The sequence below is a fragment of the Penicillium nucicola genome (assembly GCF_028828085.1).
Source record: "Penicillium nucicola strain IBT 29836 chromosome Unknown utg000002l, whole genome shotgun sequence".
In the NCBI taxonomy this organism is placed as follows: domain Eukaryota; kingdom Fungi; phylum Ascomycota; class Eurotiomycetes; order Eurotiales; family Aspergillaceae; genus Penicillium; species Penicillium nucicola.
In genome coordinates, this window is record NW_026643126.1 from 512,090 (window position 1) to 531,937 (window position 19,848).

The 19,848-nt window shown below is 50.6% G+C and overlaps 8 protein-coding genes across 8 annotated transcripts; 5 read left to right on the plus strand and 3 right to left on the minus strand.

Moving 5' to 3' along the window:
- Window positions 1–101: 101 nt before the first annotated feature.
- N7511_001948 (telomere maintenance SDE2 family protein) lies at window positions 102–1,004 on the plus strand (the record flags this gene model as incomplete). The annotated part of the gene is made up of 1 exon (XM_057124373.1): window positions 102–1,004. The coding sequence occupies one exon, from the start codon at window positions 102–104 to the stop codon at window positions 1,002–1,004; it is 903 nt and encodes a 300-aa protein (XP_056986532.1).
- Window positions 1,005–1,301: 297 nt separating this feature from the next.
- N7511_001949 (uncharacterized protein) lies at window positions 1,302–3,236 on the plus strand (the record flags this gene model as incomplete). Its single annotated transcript, XM_057124374.1, has 1 exon — window positions 1,302–3,236. One exon carries the CDS (start codon window positions 1,302–1,304, stop codon window positions 3,234–3,236), a length of 1,935 nt encoding a protein of 644 aa, XP_056986533.1.
- A 100-nt stretch (window positions 3,237–3,336) lies between these two features.
- On the minus strand, window positions 3,337–4,122 carry N7511_001950 (DUF3632 domain-containing protein; the record flags this gene model as incomplete). Its single annotated transcript, XM_057124375.1, has 1 exon — window positions 3,337–4,122. One exon carries the CDS (start codon window positions 4,120–4,122, stop codon window positions 3,337–3,339), a length of 786 nt encoding a protein of 261 aa, XP_056986534.1.
- Window positions 4,123–5,148: 1,026 nt separating this feature from the next.
- N7511_001951 (beta-glucosidase) lies at window positions 5,149–7,675 on the plus strand (the record flags this gene model as incomplete). The annotated part of the gene is made up of 2 exons (XM_057124376.1): window positions 5,149–5,320; window positions 5,391–7,675. The coding sequence occupies 2 exons, from the start codon at window positions 5,149–5,151 to the stop codon at window positions 7,673–7,675; spliced, it is 2,457 nt and encodes an 818-aa protein (XP_056986535.1).
- A 922-nt stretch (window positions 7,676–8,597) lies between these two features.
- N7511_001952 (uncharacterized protein) lies at window positions 8,598–9,446 on the plus strand (the record flags this gene model as incomplete). The annotated part of the gene is made up of 1 exon (XM_057124377.1): window positions 8,598–9,446. One exon carries the CDS (start codon window positions 8,598–8,600, stop codon window positions 9,444–9,446), a length of 849 nt encoding a protein of 282 aa, XP_056986536.1.
- Window positions 9,447–10,063: 617 nt separating this feature from the next.
- N7511_001953 (leucine--tRNA ligase CDC60) lies at window positions 10,064–13,616 on the minus strand (the record flags this gene model as incomplete). Its single annotated transcript, XM_057124378.1, has 4 exons — window positions 13,533–13,616; window positions 10,969–13,472; window positions 10,721–10,919; window positions 10,064–10,666 (listed from the first exon to the last, which is right to left on the minus strand). The coding sequence occupies exons 1-4, from the start codon at window positions 13,605–13,607 to the stop codon at window positions 10,064–10,066; spliced, it is 3,381 nt and encodes a 1,126-aa protein (XP_056986537.1). The 5' UTR covers window positions 13,608–13,616.
- A 510-nt stretch (window positions 13,617–14,126) lies between these two features.
- N7511_001954 (mitochondrial 54S ribosomal protein mL61) lies at window positions 14,127–14,948 on the plus strand (the record flags this gene model as incomplete). The annotated part of the gene is made up of 2 exons (XM_057124379.1): window positions 14,127–14,165; window positions 14,367–14,948. 2 exons carry the CDS (start codon window positions 14,127–14,129, stop codon window positions 14,946–14,948), a joined length of 621 nt encoding a protein of 206 aa, XP_056986538.1.
- A 356-nt stretch (window positions 14,949–15,304) lies between these two features.
- On the minus strand, window positions 15,305–19,537 carry N7511_001955 (MRX complex DNA-binding subunit; the record flags this gene model as incomplete). Its single annotated transcript, XM_057124380.1, has 4 exons — window positions 15,305–15,313; window positions 15,365–19,138; window positions 19,221–19,311; window positions 19,485–19,537. 4 exons carry the CDS (start codon window positions 19,535–19,537, stop codon window positions 15,305–15,307), a joined length of 3,927 nt encoding a protein of 1,308 aa, XP_056986539.1.
- Between the last annotated feature and the right edge of the window lie 311 nt (window positions 19,538–19,848).

Sequence of the window (19,848 nt, forward strand, 5' to 3'; positions counted from 1 at the left end):
CTTATCGCAACATCTCTGCGAGGCCTCAATCAGCTACGATAGCTTCGTTCTCATACCCAAATACCAAAATCTGCCGATCGAATCCTCAGAGCTCATTCAAGATGGCCTCTTCCAATATCAACGTCCTATTGACGTCTTTTCCGGGACTGTCTCTTCCATCGACCCTGTCATTTACGCTCCCCTCGACATCCAGTATCTTCGACTTGACAGAGAAAGTCGCCTCATACCTTCCATCATCGATCCCACTAGAGTCTCTTTCCATTACCACCACAAGCAACAAGCAAATCGCACCCTCAGAATCCGCGAAATCGATACTCTCTATCTGCGATGGCCTGTCTACTTCTACTCTCCTTCCCCTCCGTCTCACCGCACCAGTGCGAGGTGGTAAGGGTGGTTTCGGATCTCAGCTGCGTGCCGCAGGTGGCCGCATGTCCAGCAAGCGCAAGCGCAACCAAGGGGATAACAACAGCTCCAGCCGAAACTTGGACGGCCGTCGACTGCGCACCGTCAACGAGGCGAAGGCCCTCGCGGAATATCTTGCCGTGAAGCCAGATATGGATAAGAAGGAGAAAGAAGAACGCCAGAAAAGATGGCAGGCCGTCGTTGACATCGCGGAAAAGCGCCAAGAAGAATTAAAGAACGGCACTGGCAAGGCAAAGATCGATGGTCAGTGGATGGAAGATAAGGATGAAATGAACGAAAAGGCTCGCGAAGCAGTCTTGCAGGCCATGAAGGATGGCCAATGGACGGATAGCCTCCGCGACGCTATTCTCGGTGGATCCAGTACCAGTGCCAGTGAGGGCAGTGAGGACGATGGTTCATCCAGTTCTGAGGATGAGAGTGAAGGAAACGGCGAGTCCTCATCTGCTGCGGGCCCATCTGCGTCCCAAAAGGCAGCGCCCCGGAAGTTCATTGGATTCGATGATGACGATGACTTTATGAGCTCATCCGAAGACGAGGAGGCGGAAGTCACCAACAAGGGCAAAGGAAAGGCTCGTGCTTGAGCTTGTACATTAATATGTTTCATCTCACGGTTCATGACGGCGTTCATCTGCGATATCCTTTTGAAGTTTTCTAGCGCATCTGGTTTCCAACATTGTCAAATCGCTCCAGCATCCCACAATAGTAATGCAAAAATATTGCGATCAATTCCAAAATAGCGTATCGTCTGTCTGAAACAAATAAAAAAAGTAGTCGGGCATCATATACTTCTACGGCGACCGGAAAGTACCATGGACGCTATCGATAACACATTTCCCAAGAAAAAAAGCCCCGAGACTCCGCAAAGCTACACGCCCATCATGTCGCTCTGCTCCCGGGGCGCAATACTCAGAGGCCCGAGGCTGAATTTGCTACGCCTGACCTCGAAAGCGACCCCTCGATTGCGAACCCGTACGCTATTTTCCCGAGCTCCTGTCGCGCCGCAGCTCATCGTACCGAACCTTCGCAGCCAATGTTGCACCTTCTCAACCACACGGTACCAATCAGTGGAACCACCAGTTGATCCAGTGACTGAGGTCCTACCCGTATGCTGTCCAGGCTGCGGCGCATTCTCGCAAACGATTGAAGCAGACGAACCAGGATATTATAGTGCATCACGCAAACAGACACGGAAGCTACTGGCCGCAAGCAAGAAAACACCCGAACCTGATAACAATGACATTGTGGAGGGATATGAAAATGACAACATTCCCGATTCAGAACCTCCGCGTCCCATCGCAGGTAAGAAATCTGATCGAGTAGGTATACGACATTCGCTAATGAAACAAAAAGTTGGAGCCTTCCCAGATAACGCCATTGCACCCGCCGACGACTATCTTAACTCATCTAAACGCATCGTCCATATATGCGATCGTTGTCACGATTTGATACATCATAACAAAGCAGTTGCTTCGCCTAAACCAACAATCTTGTCGATACGAAACTACCTGGAAGAGTCACCCTATAAATGGAACCGTGTATATCACATCATTGATGCCGCCGATTTTCCTATGTCCCTCGTGCCACGGATTCACTGGGCATTGTCATTGCAGCAGCGTTCGCAGAACCGACGAGCCACACATGAGTCATATTTGCGTGGAAAGAGACTACCAACTATCTCGTTTATTATTACGCGCTCGGATCTTTTGGCAGCAACCAAGGAACAAGTTGACTCCAAGATGGAGTACATTCGCACAGAGCTTCGCGCAGCCCTGGGGAGGACCGGGAAAGATGCCCGCCTTGGTGGCGTGCATATGATTAGTGCACACCGTGGTTGGTGGACTAAAGACGTCAAGGAAGAGATTAGAGATCACGGTGGCGGCATCTGGGTTGTTGGCAAAGCCAATGTTGGAAAAAGTAGTTTCATCGAAGCTTGTTTCCCGAAGGATACAAAGAGTTTGGAGAAAATCGAGGAGTACATTGGAAGCCGTCGGGAGGAAGAGATTCCGAACAAACGGCAAGCCTCTCTGGATGATCCCAACAGTCTTCTACCCCCTGCTCCGGAAGAAGATTTGTATCCTGTCCTCCCAGTCGTTTCCTCACTGCCAGGTACTACTGTCTCGCCTATCCGCATTCCATTTGGTCGCGGAAGGGGCGAGGTTATTGACCTTCCGGGTCTCGAGCGTGGTCTGTTGGAAGACTACGTCAAAGATGAGCATAAGCGGGATCTGATCATGACCAAGCGGATCAAACCAGAGCGTTCCACCGTCAAACCAGGCCAGTCTCTCTTGCTTGGCGGTGGTCTCATTCGAATCACTCCCACTAACCCTCAAGACACGGTCATGGTCGCCAGCTTCCTACCTATCGAGTCCCACATCACCAATACACAGAAAGCAATCGAAATACAGGCAGAGGAGCGACCATACCGGGGAACCGTTCTCATGAAAGAAGGCACAGGCAGCACGATGGCTTCCGCTGGCAAATTTGATATCAAGTGGGATGTTACCAAGTCACACCTACCAACATCCCTCGCCAAGGCAGTTGCGGACAAGGGTATTCCAATTCCTTCATTGCCCTATCGAGTGATGTCGGCCGATATCCTCGTTGAAGGCTGTGGTTGGATCGAGCTGAGCATTCAAATTCGCAGCAAGCGTGATACTGAGTCGGACGAAGCATCCTATCCACAGATCGAAGTGTTCACCCCGAAAGGCAAACACATTGGAATCCGACGTCCGATGGAGTGTTGGCAATTCATTGCGGATAAGCAAAAAAAGGACAAGCGGAAACACCCACGCACACGCACCAGACACCAATGATCGGGCTCTTAATAGCCACATCCAAACATGTACACTATTCTATTCAGCATTGCGGCCAGGCGTTACTCCGCTCTATGTATATTCCATATAACGTTATAAGTTAATACTGACTTTGAGACTGACTCTCAATCTTCCGCATCATCTGCTCAGCCTCCCCTGCTGCCCTTCTCGCACTATCATCTAATCCCTCCATTTCAGCCATCTCTCCAAATCTCTCCCGCCAAAGGTGCCAGCGTTCCACGCAAAAGCCCTCTTTTCCTTCCCACAGTGTTCCACCTTTACCCTTGCGGCCAAAATTTTGATCCCACCCATACATCTCCACGCCAAGGAGTTCAATCCAGATCGCAGCAGCGGGAATCAGACCATTCAAGGGCCCTACTTTCTGACTTCCACCGTCCTCCAACGCCTCCCGTAAAGTCACCAGTGCAAACCACGAGTAGTCAAACACCGGTTCCTGGGTCGCCATCAAAAGCGCCGCCAACTTATCCCGGTTGATCATCTGCGCGATGGCCGAGACTCGTCGATCAGTGGGCTCAGTCGGTATAGATAGATTCCATTCCTCTCGAAATTGCCAACCTAGCATCGGGAGATCCTTCCAAACGCACATATCATACAGGCGAATCGGGTCTCCGTTGGGTGCCTTTGCGTCTGGGAGTTTGGACAGCTGTACCAGCGAATCGACCAGTTGAGGCTGGTGATCCGGGAATTCATATGCGCATTTGATGATGAAGGACCATAGAGAGGATACGTTGGATTCAAGATCTGTGCTTGATAGCTGGATTGAGGCCAAGGATTCAGCTGCATTCTGGGCAGATATCTTGTCGCTGAAGAGGTCTTTCAGAACGGCAAGCTCGGCTGTGTGCATATCATCGGTCGTCACGGACATTTTGAGTTGGTTGATTTGATTCAATGGAAGCAATTGTACTGTGAGGAAAGGTGTATCTTCACACTGAACTAGTCGGGTTTCAGTCCCTACCCCTCGGCTTAGTGCCCATGTGGCCTTTACTTGGTGATATCATTGGCGCGACTTAATCAGTTGGACACAAAGCAAGTTTTTTATATTCGGTTCTTCTCTGCAAACTTTCCAAAGCTTTTGAGGAGTGAAAATCAACATGTTTCAGGGCGTGCGAATTGCCTCATGTCCGCGAGAACGTTATATCGTGGAGTCGGGCAGACTCCAGCAACCGGACAATTCCACACCCGGAGCCAGAAACACAGAAAGAAAGCCGAAGCCGAACGAGTCCGTTGAACGCCGAAACACCCTGTTTTTCACGAAGACGATCACTGCCCACCGAGGCAAGTTTGTCGGGCTATGATGCCATACAAACCCCGAAATGGAAGGTGGGAAGAGGCCAAAGAGCTTCTCTCTCTCTCTTTCTCTTGGCAATGCTTCTGTGGAGAACCGCATTGGCATCATGCCGAATTCCCCGTGGAGTCCCGGACATGACGATGGGCCGATGTGTGGGGGTTTAGCCGAAGTTGGACCGAACTATTCCAAGTTTCCTGATATGGGGGCTCACATTCCATCTATGCCGATTCAGCAATACTGCTTGATTGCCCCAGAACAACGAGCAACATGCAATGGGCAAACAGAAATGACAAAAACACGCTTTTCGGCATATCGGCATACCGTACACTGCGTCGATCCGGCGACTTTCCGTATGCTGACTTCGGGGATTGTCAATACGGACTCCACTTGGGTATTCTTCCCTCGTTGCGAGGCCAAAGCCCTCCGCGAGTGGATCCATGAGTTCAACCGAGTCTCTTCCCGGGGAGTATGCGGGGTGGCATGTCCAAGGAATGCTCCTACTCAAGCTATAAAAGGGAGAGATCTTGCCATCCGGAAGATCCAGACGACATCTTGGCTTCGCTTGGCTGATTCAACCATCTTCTCTCTATATTTGACTTCATTATGTTGTCGCCACAAGCTCTTGTAGGAGCACTGCTGCTCTCAGCTGTGCCCTCGGCCCTGGCTGATACGTGCAAGGCACCCATTAACCACCCGGGAGAGCCTTATAGCTATGTTCAGCCTCGCAATACGACTATTCTGGCTGATGGTCACTCTCCAGCTGTGTTTCCTTCGCGTGAGTGATGCTTGTCCAATGATATATCGGTTTTTGAATCATGAAACCTTCAGCCGCTGACACTAGACAGCAAATATAACGGGCAATGGTGGCTGGGAAGCAGCTGTGGTAAAGGCCAAGAGATTCGTGAACAAGCTCACCCTTGAAGAAAAGTCCTGGATGGCAACGGGTCAGCCTGGTCCTTGTGTTGGAAATGTTCTTCCCATTCCGCGTCTCAACTTCACTGGTCTTTGTCTCCAGAATGGCCCTCAATGTGTCCAGCAAGGTGACTATTCCAGTATCTTTGTTAGTGGTGTCTCAGCTGCCGCAAGCTGGGATCGTCAATTGTTGTACGATAGAGGCAATGCCATGGCCAAGGAACACAAGGCCAAGGGCTCCCATGTCATCTTGGGACCTATTGGTGGACCACTGGGCCGCAGTCCCTATGATTCTCGCACCTGGGAAGGCTTTGCGGCAGACCCATACCTCACCGGTGTCTGCATGGAAGAGACGATCAACGGCATGCAAGACGCGGGTGTACAGGCCAACGCCAAGCACTTCATTGCCAACGAGCAAGAAACCCAACGAAACCCCTCTTATGCCCCGGATGCCAATGAGACCACCTACATCCAGGATTCCGTCTCGGCAAACATCAATGACCGTACTCTCCATGAGATCTACATGTGGCCCTTTGCGAATGCCGTCCGTGCTAAGGTGGCTAGCGCTATGTGCTCGTACAACCGTGTCAATGGCTCCCACTCGTGCCAGAACTCTTACCTTCTGAATCATCTTCTCAAGGGCGAGCTTGGCTTCCAGGGTTATGTCATGTCCGATTGGGGTGCTACCCACAGTGGCGTGGCTTCTGTTGAAAGCGGAATGGACATGACCATGCCCGGAGGTTTCACCCTCTATGGCGAGGAATGGACCGAAGGATCTTTCTTAGGCAAGAACCTGACCTCGGCCATTAAAAATGGCACCGTTGAAGTATCTCGTCTCAATGACATGATCGTACGCATCATGACCCCGTACTTTTGGCTGGGACAAGAAAAGAATTACCCCAGCGTTGATGCTTCGGTGGGCCCGCTCAACGTGGACTCGGCTCCTGATACATGGCTCTATGACTGGAAGTTCACCGGCGAGACCAACCGTGACGTTCGGGCTAACCACAGTGCTATGATCCGCGAGCACGGTGCATCCTCCACAGTCCTGCTCAAGAATGAACGCAATGCATTGCCCCTTCGCAAGCCTCGCAACATCGTGATTGCCGGTAACGATGCCGGCCCCCTCACCCAAGGTCCTAACCTCCAGGCCGACTTCGAATACGGTCACCTGGCAGGCTCTTCAGGCTCCGGCTCCTGTCGATTCTCATTCCTGTCAACTCCTCTTGACGCAATTAACGCCCGAGCCCGCAAGGACGGCTCTCTAGTCCAATCCTACTTGAACAACACTCTCCTCACCACAGAGACCTTAGAACCTCCATTATGGATTCCCCAACAGCCCGACGTCTGCCTTGTTTTCCTCAAGTCTTTCGCTGCTGAGGGTGAGGACCGGACTTCATTGGACCTCGATTGGAACGGAAATGCCGTTGTGGAAGCGGTCGCCAACGTCTGCAATAACACCGTTGTTGTCACAAACTCTGGTGGTATCAACGTGATGCCCTTCGCCGATCACCCTAATGTGACTGCTATTCTGGCTCAGCATTACGCCGGAGAGGAGTCTGGCAATGCCATCGCTGATGTCCTCTACGGTGATGTCAACCCATCTGGCAAGTTGCCATATGTTATTGCCTACAACGAGACAGACTACAATGCTCCTTTAACCACCGCCGTGGAGACCAACGGCACCTGGGATTGGCAGAGCTGGTTCGACGAGGAACTCGAAGTGGGATACCGTTACTTCGATGCCAACAATATCTCCGTCCGCTATGAGTTTGGTTTCGGTTTGAGTTATACCACCTTCGACCTGAAGAATCTCAAGGCCAAGAGCTCCGCCCCCTCTAATCTGACTGCTCTCCCTGCTAAGCAGGCTACCCAGCCAGGCGGTAACCCTGCCCTCTGGGAGACAGTCGTGACCCTCGAGGCGGAGGTCTCGAACTCCGGCGACATCGATGGCTTCGCTGTGCCGCAATTATATATTGAATTCCCTGCCTCGACACCGGCTGGCACCCCACCAAACCAGCTCCGTGGATTTGACAAGATCCACCTCACAGCTGGCGAGAAGAAGACTGTCACGTTTGACCTGATGCGTCGGGATCTCAGTTACTGGGATGTGACTGCTCAGGACTGGCGTATTCCTACCGGATCTTTCACTTTCAAGGCCGGGTTCAGTAGCCGCGACTTCCACGCGAAGAAATCTGCGACGCTGATCAAGGCATGATTTTGAGATGACTTGAAAGCAGTCTGGTATAAAAGCAATTTTTACTTTACGTTAGCAATGTCAAATTACGATTTTATTTTTCTTTTTCAAGACCGAACCACACGATATTTCATGACTGCAATAATGTGAAATGGATCACCAGTCAAATGCAATCTCTAGGATGCATATAGAGTACTTTCCGCGGACTTGGGTTTCCTCTGAGAACTCCCTCGCGGTAAGACCCACCCAGAACCAGGCGTGTGCTTAAGCTATTCCCAAGATAGTAAAGTGATGAAGACTCGTCGTGTCCATAAAACACGCTAACCCTCCACCTGGGCTGGATTCGGCTTGACTAATTCTGTCTAAGTAATAATCTTATACCTTTCTGTCCATACATCGGCAATTGACTAAACCAAACCCCACAAATGAATGCGTCGCTTAAGAATTAGCCCATCTTAGAGTCATTCCAGTATTTTCTCATTCGGCAGTCTAGTTTACAGTAGCAGATGGAATCAATAGAAGCTTTTTTCATACAATTACTGAAAACCCCACTGTACATTTTTGCTTCTTGTTCATCGAACACGTTATGCATAACTTAAGTTATAACTTGAGTTAGATAGTACTTTATGTAACTAGGGGTTGACATAGTAAGCGGAGGTACCCGTATTCATTTGGAACACGTTTTTATGTGCTGCTGAACGAGTGAATATTGTTCCTCGACTTCAAATTGCTTCGCATCTAATGCCATTTTAGTATTCAAGACTGGAAAATAAAATATTTCTGGAACGCTAACAAGCCGCTAATTCATTAGCGGCCTTATGTTGTTTGGGGGCTGTCTTTCGCGCAGCCTATAAATAAGCAGGCTCGTACAAATGACTCCTGAGTAATTCTAAATCTTCATACTTCTCCCACTAAACACACTCGTTTCCTTACGCTCGCTACCATGAAGATCGCATCTTTTGGGGTGTCTATCGCCCTGTTAGTTCCACGGGCCATAGCGGCTACGCCCACTACAACTACTGCCACACCAAGCTGTACAGCTTCCGTCATCACCAGTCTCTGCAGCTACCCAGAGCCTACCGAGTTTGCCGTCGCCATCGACAGTAGGGCATCTTGCTGGGACTACTGTAACGCCCACCCTCCCTGCAGCTTTGAAATCTTCGTTCCCGGCAACCCTACCCTAGGCGACGGCACCTGCTGGCTGTACCCAGGGCAAACCTTTGATGCGAGCAAAGGTAGCTCGAACTGCTCGGATCCCTACCTGACCGTCTACGCCGAGCCCGTATGTGCTGGCAGCAGCGCAACCACCACTTCCGGTGCCTGCGCCGCCACCCGCACTCCCTCTGCCATTGCCTCGGTCTGCGGGTACCCAGCGCCTGAAGACTGCTTTGACGATTGCATTGCCAGCACGGGTCCCTCGAACTGCCTGAGCGAATGTGCCAGTGCCGATGCCTGCAGCTATGCGGTCTTTAACCCGGCGGATACAAGCTCGCCGTATGGCGCGGGCAATTGCTGGGTCTTTCCTAATGGCACCTACAACGCTGCGTCTGCGACCACTTGTACTGGCGCTCCTAAGCAGTATGTGTATAAGAACCCGTGTCCCAAGTCCTCTTCTTCATCGTCGGCTACGGGACGCCCCAGTGCCACTGGAACTGCAGCCACTACTTCGGGCTTCACTACTAGCGCGGCTTCGGCCTCATCTACTAGCAGTAAGAACTCTGCGCCTACCGGCCCCTCGCTCGCTAATCCATTGGCTCTAGGCGCCGCTGCTTTAATGTGGCATGCCCTTTGATGATACCCTTGTTTGTATCGGTTGTTTGCTCGGCTGACCAAGCTACTGGAAAGGATATAGTATATAATGTTATTTATGAAAATTGCATGAGGTCACTTCTCTCCGTATATCCTCTATTATTGTAGAGGCTATGTGAGGTTTTATATAGTGACTTTGCATCAATATTTAAGGGTTCTGGAGAGCATTATTGCACTTTGCACTTGATTCATGTGTCTACGTAGAGGGCACCCTGATCCAGCTATAGTAGAAGAAAAGAGGCGGCGGTGAGGGCAAGATAGAGGGTAGGAAGAATAAAAAAGTGAGAGAAGGGGAAGAGCAGTGAAGACGGGTCTTTCATGTCGGAGATGGAAGGGAGGTAACGTGAAAGTATGTTAGGGCTAAATCCAAAAGGCAGACCCAACCGGATACAGTAATTCAGGTACAGGGCACGTAATACTTTCTATTTGGAATGAAGAGAAAGCCTGCTTGGAACGACAAACCTAAGGATTATAGACCAGAAGACGTGTGAATCAACAAATGCTTCATGCTTTATTTTTTTATATTCCAACATAAACTCATCAAACATGATTCTTAAACCAGCAAATGAAAAGAATTTTCGATAAACGACAAGATGTCATCTACTCAACATTGGTGAACAGGAATGTAGGCTGACCGGGGACGGCGTTCTCAGCGTTCAAACCCTCACGGGTCTCACCAGAGCCAACAACCTCACCAGTCTTGCCACCCTCGTTGACAGCGATGACCTCAATCTCTCTGAAGCCAGCAGTGCGAATGAGACCAACGGTCATCTCAGACAGAACAGACAACTCATCGAAGGGCAGCTTGCGGTCAAAGACAGTCTCGGGAGCCTCGCGGGTCTGAATCAGACGGCGCTTGAGAGTCTGGATGAAGGGCATGGCCTTCTTCATCTCGCCGAGCTTGCCGACCTTGGCGCTGAGCTCCTTGTCGTTGATGGAGATGTTCAGAGAGTCAAAGGCATCGCGAACAAGGTCGATGTACTTCTCCTGCCAGACGGGGTACTTCTTAGCAGCGTAGATAGTGAGCTTCTTGGGCTTGCGAGGGTCGAAGGCAGCAGCCTTGCCCTTGGAAAGCTTCTTGCCGAAGTTGGCCTCTGAGGACAGAATGTTGGACGCAATGCTGCGGACGTAGTTCTGAGCGGCGGTGAGCTCGGGGGAGGGCTCGGGCACAGTGGGGAACTGGGCAAAGTGAACCGACTCGGGCTGCATGGGGTTAGATTATGGAGGGAAAAAAAATACTCGGGTGAAATCACTGACCTTCTTGAGAACCTCGAGCCAGACGTGCTCAGACCAGTGAGGAGTGATAGGGGCCAGCATGAGGGTCTGCAGCTCAATGTAGCGCAGAATAGTTTCCTTGTGCATGGCAACACCAGCGGCATTGGAAGCTTCACGGTAGCTGTCACGGGCGCTGGTGAAGTCGTACAGGCCGGACTTCAGGGCAAGCTTGAAGTCGGTGCTAGATAAAAGTTAGATACCGGTATCAATGAAAGGTGATCGAGACTTACTCCTGGTAGTGCTTCTGGGTCTCGCGAACGAGGCTGTTAATCTCGTTGACGAAAATCTTGTCAGCGAAAGCATCGGCAGGGCCGGTACGAAGAGTCTCGTCCTTGGCAATCTCCTCGACCCAGTCCTTCAGGGTGTGCAGACGAAGAATGTTGCTGTTGGCAACAGACTCCTCGAAGTTAGCATCCTCAATGCTGTCACCAGCATCGGCGAATGCAATGCGGGTAGCATCAGCACCGAACTTGTCAACAGCATCCTTCAGAGTTAGGAAGTTTCCAGTACTCTTACTCATCTTCTCACCGTTGAGAAGCAGGTGACCGTTGGCACGGACACCACGAGGCCAGTACTCCTTGGGGAAGAGCGCAATGTGGATGTACAGGAAGAAGGTCAAGTGGTTCTGGATCAGATCCTTTCCGGAGACACGGACATCCAGAGGGTACCAGTATTCGAATTCACGGCGCATCTTCAGCAGAGCATCCTTGTTGATTCCGGTGCTGGAAACAAGCTCGTCGCTGATCTCACGTCTCGTGAAAATGTAGTCCCAGACCTCATCGGTCATCTGGTCGGCTGTGATGTTCAAGGAGCCAGTGGTCTTTCCGTAGCGGTCACCGTGAAGCAGATGAGCAATGGTGTAGTATGCCATGTAAACGGTACTGTCACTCAGACTCTCAACCAGGAACTGTTTGTCCCATGGCAGCTTGGATCCAAGACCGTAGGTACGAGCACAAGCCCAGCGGTTGAGCCAAGAAAGGTTCTTCTCGAAACCGTGCTTACACTCGTTAGAGTAGGTGTTGAGGTTGTTGACAACGTGGTTGAGGGTCTCCTGCTGCCACTCGGCGTCGTTCTCGCCGTAGTTCAGGAACCACTGGCCAAGGTAGGCGACAACACAGTCGTCGCCACTGCGGCTAACGACCTTGCCCATGGGATCGGCGAAGGGGAAAGCATCGCCGCTGTCGTAGAGAGCCTTGCGGACCTTCTCCTTGGCAGCGCTAACGGGCTCACCCTTGTACTCACCAACCAGCATGGTACCCTTGTAGAAGGCTTCCGAGTAGGCCAATTCCTTGGCCTTGGCAAGGGGAACGGTGTCCTTAGGAGAGTTGATCTTGAGTTCCTTTACTAGGGCAGGAGCAGTGAGGTTTCCGTAGGTGGGAGTGTCGATAAGAGGGTAAATCTCCAACTCAGCCCACTCCTTCTTGATACCATAGTAGTCGGCCTTCTTAGCCAAATCCATCAGGGTGGCGTAGTCGTCGGGGCTGTCGGAAGGCACAGAGGTGACAACACCAGTACCCTTGGAAGCAGAGACGCTGTCCATAGGCAAGATACGGATACCCTCGGTGTGGAACGAGAGAGGGGCGTTGACAAGAGTTCCAACGAAAGCGGAACCAGGTGCCTCCAGAACCTGGGGGAGCTCATCCTGGCTCTTGGGGAACTTGTCGCCGAAGAAGTGGCCCTGGAAGGCCATGTTCCAGGCACCGCGCTTGGTAACGACAACATACTCCTTCTCCTTGAGCTTGAAGAGACCGTAGTTGATCTTGGGGCCGAGGAAGCAGCTGTTCTGGCCGTACATGGTCTCGGGACGCAGAGTAGCGGGAACGAAGTAGACCTTAGCGTCGTCTTCAATCTTACCCTTCACAAGCTCCTCCATCTTGGGAGACCATTCCTTGACCTGAAGCTTCATGGCGGTGTACTCCTGGGGGCCAATGCCCTCACCTTCGGTACGATCGTGGTCCATGCAAGGCTGGCCGTCCTTGGGAGAGTAGATTGTGTAACGGTTACCGTACATAATCTTGCCGAGCTCGTGCAGGCGGTTCATCTGCCAGCGAACGAAAGCATCGTAATAGGGGTTAGCGTCAGTGGTGACGAATTGACGGCGCCAGTCGACGCGGGCACCCATGCTGTCAAGATCACGGATGGCAAGAGGGGGGAAGTGATCTAACCAGTGGCTAGCGTCGGCGAACTTGGAAATTTCGGTAATGGGAACACCAATGGCCAGCATGATCTGGAACTGGTACTTCATCTTGACGGTCTTAGCGGCGGCCTTGCTCTTCTTGCCGGAGAACTTCTCGGCCTCAGCCTTGACTTCTTGTGTAGGAGCTGGGGCGCTGCCCTCAGCCTCAGCATTCTCAGCCTCCTCGTCATATCTTTCAAAGTTCTGACCAAACTTCTTGACCTCGTTGGCGAGCTTATCGGCACAGGCCTTGATTGGCATACCAGTGCAGTGGAAACCCAGAGGGAACAGAGCACGCTTGCCCTCCATGCGAGCAAAACCAGCCATGAATTCAACCTTACTGGCAGTGAAACTGTGACCGGCGTGCAAGGTACCGTTCATGTAAGGGTAGGCCATAGTACCGAAGAACTTGGGGTACTTCTCACGGAGCTCGGCGGGGGTCATGGAGCCCTGGGGGGCTTCCTCGAACGAGGGCGCATCGACCTCGAAGACCTTGTTCTCCTTCCATTGCGCCTGGTACTTCTTCTCGATGGCGATCAAGGTGTCACGCTTTTCGGTCTGGTGGGTGGACAATCAATTAGCAAGAGAAATTCGATGGAGGGGGAGGGGCAGATCAACGTTTTCGAGTTTGAGGGTGTTCTTCGTGCTGTTGCTCGGATCGAGCGCAGCTGCGGAAGCAGCGGCAGCGGCCATGATTTCTGATACAGAATTGACCGGAATTGCCCTTGGATATCGGAGGGGAACAAAAGATGGCGGGGCGAGATATAAAATCGATGTTTGTTCGGTTTGTGAGTCAAGTATGGTATGGTAATGGCCAGCTCCACTGGTAATTTTGCACTTTGCAGTAAAAAGTACGAGACAGCATGATACCAAGGTGATGGCTGTCATGATACTGCGGAGGATAGATATAGCCAAATCTTACACCATATGACTAGATACTCTCAGGGTGTTCCCTCCGAGATATAGCATCATTCGTCTGTAGTATAAATTACCTCTATAGATCATGGCTCACGTGACACATCACGGAGCAACTTCTTCGCCGACCAGAGCATCCGCGATAAATTTACCCAATTATCAAACTCACATTTCGGGCCTATTTTCACCTGTCTGTCGGTATCAGCGTTGTCAATTGACCTCGCACTCTCACCTTGCTCCCTATCGCCAACACATAATTGCACAAGGGCCAGTCCCTGTGCGAAACAGCCTTGCACCATGGTCAACCTGATGAAGCGGCTCCGCAAGTTGCAAACTGTACGTCAAGCACATTAATCTTCAGCTTTGAATTGTTTTGGAATTGATCGACTGACATACATCTTCTTGCCAATAGAGAGTAAGCCCACCCTTGGTTCCTGATTGAGATATCCGACCCTTCGAGCTCCGAAGCCGAACGTCGGCCATCTCAAGAACTTTATCGAGGTATAAAGGATATACTAACCTTTTCCTTTCTTCCAGCTCCTTGACACAAGACTCGGTACCGGTGCTGCAATCTTCCCTACCATTGCCTCCGCATCAAAAGAATTCCCAGCCGTTACCCGACTTCACCTCACATATGCGCAAAGCATCCAAGGCGGCCACCAGGGCGCACGGCAGTTCTGGCGCAAGTGCCTCCCACGACTGAAGTATCACAACCCGGGTGTGCCGATGACAGTACGACAGACGACCGATCAACAAGGACCCGCCGCGTTGTCAATCTACTTTGCCCAGCAGGCCAGTGAGGCCGCTAAAGTCGTCGCAAACAAAAAGAGAATCGAAGACTCTCATGCACCCGCTGCCGAGACCAGCGAGGAAGCCATTGTTCTGGACATCAAAGATATTCCATACAAACAAATCTGGGAACGCGTGAGGGCGATTACCAATGCGCAGCAAGTTTCTGGCTCCGCGGAGGATCAGGAGCAGTTGAAGCGGTGGAAGGCTATCCAAGACAAGTCTGGCCAGGATAGGGACCGTGTGAACGCTCTTCGCCAGGCGAAGAAGGACCAGGAGCGCATGCTTGCCGTGGCTCGTGGTGAGGTGGACAAGGCTAAGCAAGTGTAAGATAGAGCAGTTTTGGTCTGGGTTTGTCTTTGGAGTCGAGTGATTGATCCTTCTGGTTTCTTCTTCATTTCGAGGAACCGGCTGTCTGTAGCATAGCATCTTTCTTTTCCTACAACTATGTATTTCTTGAGAATATTTATAATGCGCTCATCGCATCTTCTTCCTACCCCAGGAACGCTTAGATTGAGCTTAATTAAGTAACAATATAAGTAAAATATAGATAAATACTCCCGTGATAGCAACGCTAGATATGCTTGGTTAGACGCTCGGGCAATAGAAGTTTTGGAGAAAGAAATCACTCCACGCAAAGCTATGAAAAGGATATCTGGGAAAAAGACAAATGACGGATTTTTGAATTACATGACCTAGACCGCAGTTAGTATGAAGACAAATCTGCAAACTCAGCAAAAACATACCTCAGCAATAGATTGTCGCTCAATAATTGACTTCTGTCTCTCATTGCGTGAAACCCGGTAGTAATAGTCACTAAAGTCACCACATTGCATATGACGCAGGAATTCCTCGTCGTGGGTAATGACGATCAATTGGAAATTAGCCTGCTGCTGGCGAGTACGAATAATATCATGCAGAGACTCAGCCAGAGAGCGGATATTGTCTCGATCCAGATTTGTGGTGGGTTCATCGAGAGCGATAAGACCACAATTGACGCCGAAACACTCAGCAAGGGCAAGACGGATGATGATACTAGCCAGAACTTTTTGGCCTGCACTGCAACGACCTCGCATATCCATCTCTGCGCCTGACTTAACCATACACACGCGGTAGTTGTAGGATCGGTTGCCCTTAGCGTTCTCGTTGTCGGACCGAATGAGGATTGTGTCAACATCCGTTCCGCGATAGGTCTTCTGCCACAGCTCGCCAACGATGGCGTTAATTTCTTCCATCTTCAACCCGTGGTAGCGCATAATTGCTTTATCAAGGGCCCCGCCATACCGAGCCAGATCTTCGACTGCAGCTTTGGTGGTTTCGACCTTGATGTGTGACTCCTTGTATTTAGAAGCCGCATCCTTGTAGTCTGTGTTCCAGTCGGCCAGTAGTTGCATCAATTGGTCGTCCTTGGACTTCATTTCACCCATTTTGCTCGCCTGTTTAGCAGCCAGGGCATTGTGCTCGCGAGTCCAGCGCTCCGACTCTTGCTTGAAACGGCCACGATCGACTTCGGCATTCTGTGCCTCTAGTTGCTCAACCTCTTCCAAGACTGTGTCTAGAGATCGAGTGGCTTGGCGATATGTCAAATTGTCCGAGTATTGCCGCTTTGTGTTCTCACTATCCTTGAGTTGAGTCGAAATTTTGTTGATATGCTTTGTAATCTCGCTTTGTTTAGACTCAAGCTGACCGATCTCTGCTTCGATCGTGTCAAGCTCTTGCTTGCTTTGTTCAAGCTGATTCGGACCTCCTCGTTCATTGTACGAGTTGATGTCATCATTGGCGAGGTCAAGTTGATGAATGTTCTCAGACAGGCGAGTGATTTCATGCTGCAGATCCCGTTCACGATCGTCGGCCCGTTGGGTAATATCATCATAACGGGCTTGAGCTTGGAGCAATTCTGGTGTAAGGGCTTCGATATCTCGATCTGCCTTTTCGATTGCTTCTCGCTGTTGGGTGTTGAGCCTCTTGTACTCCTCCATCCGAAGAGTGAGGTCAGCCTTCTTTTCGAGTTGGAATTTGGCATTGTCCAAGTTGCTCTTCGCGTCTCTGAACTCAAGCTCCAGCTGATTGATTTCAGAACGGGTCTGGTCCTTCTCATTCGTTGCCTTAGCTAGAACCTTTTTCAACTCCCGGGACCTTTCACCGATCGCGGCAATCTCATCTTGGATGTCCTGCAGGGTGCGGGCACTGGCTGTATCTTGCTGTTTAGAGGAAAGCTCTTGGATTTGAAGCTTGATGGTTTTTATCTCAGCGTCATAACGGGCAATGGTATTGACGGTCTTTGCAAGTCCTTCAACCTCACGCTTTGTTTCCGTCTTCGCACTGACCGTTCCATCATGGGCTTCCAGTTTATCCATGAGTTGATCACGTTGCGCTTCGCATGCCTGCTCTTCCTTTTCCAATTCTGGAATGTCCGTCTCTGACAGACGAACCCAGGTATCGTAGGATGCACTGGCACTGCGAGCAGTCTCAAGGTCTTCTTCTAGACTCTTCAAAGTCTCATCCTCGGCATCGAGACCAGCCTTCTTCACCAAAGCCTCAAGCTTCCTGGTGAATGTTTGGAGTTCGTTTTCATTCTTGAATGACCGCTGGCATGTCCGGCACAACTTAGTCCGCTTAGCAGCGTCAAGACATTTGGTGAGATACTCTCCCATTCCAGCATATTGATCAGCATCCTTGCGAGCAAGGTCATATTGTGCTTGTCGTTCTTGAACAATTTCAGGGTACTCGGATGGTTCAGCATCAACTGCTTCGTGTAGTTCCTTGACGCATTCATCAAGTTCCTTCTGGCGTTGCTTAATGGTTTTCTTAGCGGTTTTAAGTTTGAACTCGACATGCTCGAGTTCTCTACTGACGCCGTCACGGTCTCGTTCAGCATCGGACACCTGTTTTGATTCGGTATCAAGGGCTTGTTGGAACCCACGCTCCAGTGTCTCTGGCTGCCAGTCTACGCCAATGACCTTCTGAAGGCGATCGCCATGAGCACCTTTCATCGTCTGTAGACTGCGTTCTCGGTCCTTGGATTCTTTCTTGAGGTGGTCCAAGCGAGCCAATTCACCAGCCATCTTCGTCGACTCAATCAACTCGGCATTCAACCTGGAACTTTCATCTTCGAGACGACGGATTTCCGTGTTAGTATCCTGAATTTCTTGGTCCCAGGAAGCATTGTTGGCTCTCTCTTTTGCTTTCTCTAGGTTCGAGGTAATATCTTCAACATTCGACTCAAGAGTAGCCTGGAAGCCCTCATCAACCTCAATGGCATTGAGTTTTCCTTGGTAATTGGAAGCTTCCTTGTCATTGGCCGTAATCTGACGTTTAGATGAGTTCTTGCTCTCCTGGAGTGCAGACTTGCGTTGCCCGATCTCATTCAAGATATCTTGGATCTCGCGCAGCTCCTTCTGCGCTTCACGCTTGACGCGATCGAGCGACTGGTTTTGCTCCCGTAGAAGGCGTTTGATCTTTTGCATAAAGGCATCAATTTCGGCTTGATCCATTGTTTCGTCGATGCCTCGAATGTTGTTCCCACGACCAATATCGTTGATCATATTCTGACGTCTTTGAACCTGACGCTCGAAATTGGCTTTGTCATTCTCGAATTTTCCGTATTCGGCCTGCTTCAGACCCAGCCGGTGTCGAGTCTGCTCGATGCGTTCCTTGATCTCCATGTAATTTTCCTTCTCGGCCTCCTCTTGCTGCTGGTATTGAATCTGCTTCATCTCAAATTGCTCCAAAGTAGATTCCAGCCATTCGTCAGACTCCTCAAGCTCAACAAGATGCCTCTTAAGGTTGTCAATAGTAGTTTTTACACTCTTGACTTCGATCCGCTTTCCCTCAAGAGCACCAAGAACCTGCGCATAACTTTCTGATTGTGTCCAGGCCTTATCGGCAAGTTCAGCAACCCGTCTCATCTCCTTCGACATCTGCTGGGTTTCCTCGCGCAGGGCTTCAATCTCATCTTGAAGCTTGACGGATCGTTTTTCGGCACGGTCTGCCTTGTCTTTGTCCTCCTTTGAATGCTGTTCCATAATCTTGTACTTTCCAAGCTCCTCGTTCTGCTTTTTTCGCAAAGCTTTGATGTTATCAATGGCCTTGGTGTACTTCATAGCCTCGAATATCTCGTCGAAGCGCTTTTTCAACACGGAAGGTTCACTCATGGGCCATAAACTTTCATCTTGGTGGCAGAAAATGACCGAATCCAATACGGCCTTCGACACACCCAGATACTGTGGCATAATTTGATCGAGTTCAGCTACCCGTGATGAGATAGCGGTACGCTCACCATTCTTCACCATGAGCAACTGTCCTTCCAACGTTTTCTGTTGCCGGGTTGTCTTCTTCACTGTGAGCTGCAGACTGCGCGTGGCAACCATTTTAGCCCCGGAAGTGCTTTTGAACGAGAGCTTCACTTGGGCTAGAACCTCTTTCTCACCGCATAGCTTCGGATCGTGGATAAAAGCACCACCTTTGCTATTTGGCGGAAGATCACCTGTCGTAGCATATTTAAGACACTCAATGATGGTCTATATCAAACATTAGCACACCATCGTGGGGTCTGAGCTAGTTGTCTAGAGCTTTCAGCGTGACCGCTTGGTGGCCTCGTACCGTCTTTCCTGAACCATTGTACCCGACAATCAACGTGAGAGGGGTATGAAATTGAATTGTCTCGCTGCGCGTATTATCGAAGGAGCGAACTCTAGAACATGATTCTTTTGATTAGCATTTGCAATAGTCCTCCGCGGAAGTTGCACGCGGATCATAAGCGTTGAGACGTACCCCAGGATCGATAGCTTATCGATCTTCGCTGCGACATGTTAGTTGACCGTTGGGACTTTTGTTCATGCCGAGAATGCAAATGGTTGCACTTACACCTGGAAGCGAGTTAGCCATCGCGACACGGGCTCGGGGAACGATCCGCACATTACATTTTGAGTGGAGAGCTGCGGTAGGTGCGGTGACGCCCGTTAACTCAGTCCCAGAAAGGAAGTTGACATCCACTAGCGAACTGATGAGAGAGAAGAGAGTGAAAGTGCTCAGATCGCCTGGCCCGTTTGTGATGGATCACATAGTCCCGCGTTGAGGCAACACGAAGTCACGTGGAGGGTCCGAATGAGAGTTCCACTGGGATCAGCGGCGTCAACCGAGGCCAGTTTCCTGAACTTTTGTCCTTTTGTCCTTTAGTCCTTTTGCTCTTGTGGACAAGATCCAGGCTGGCAATGCGTATGCGTTGACA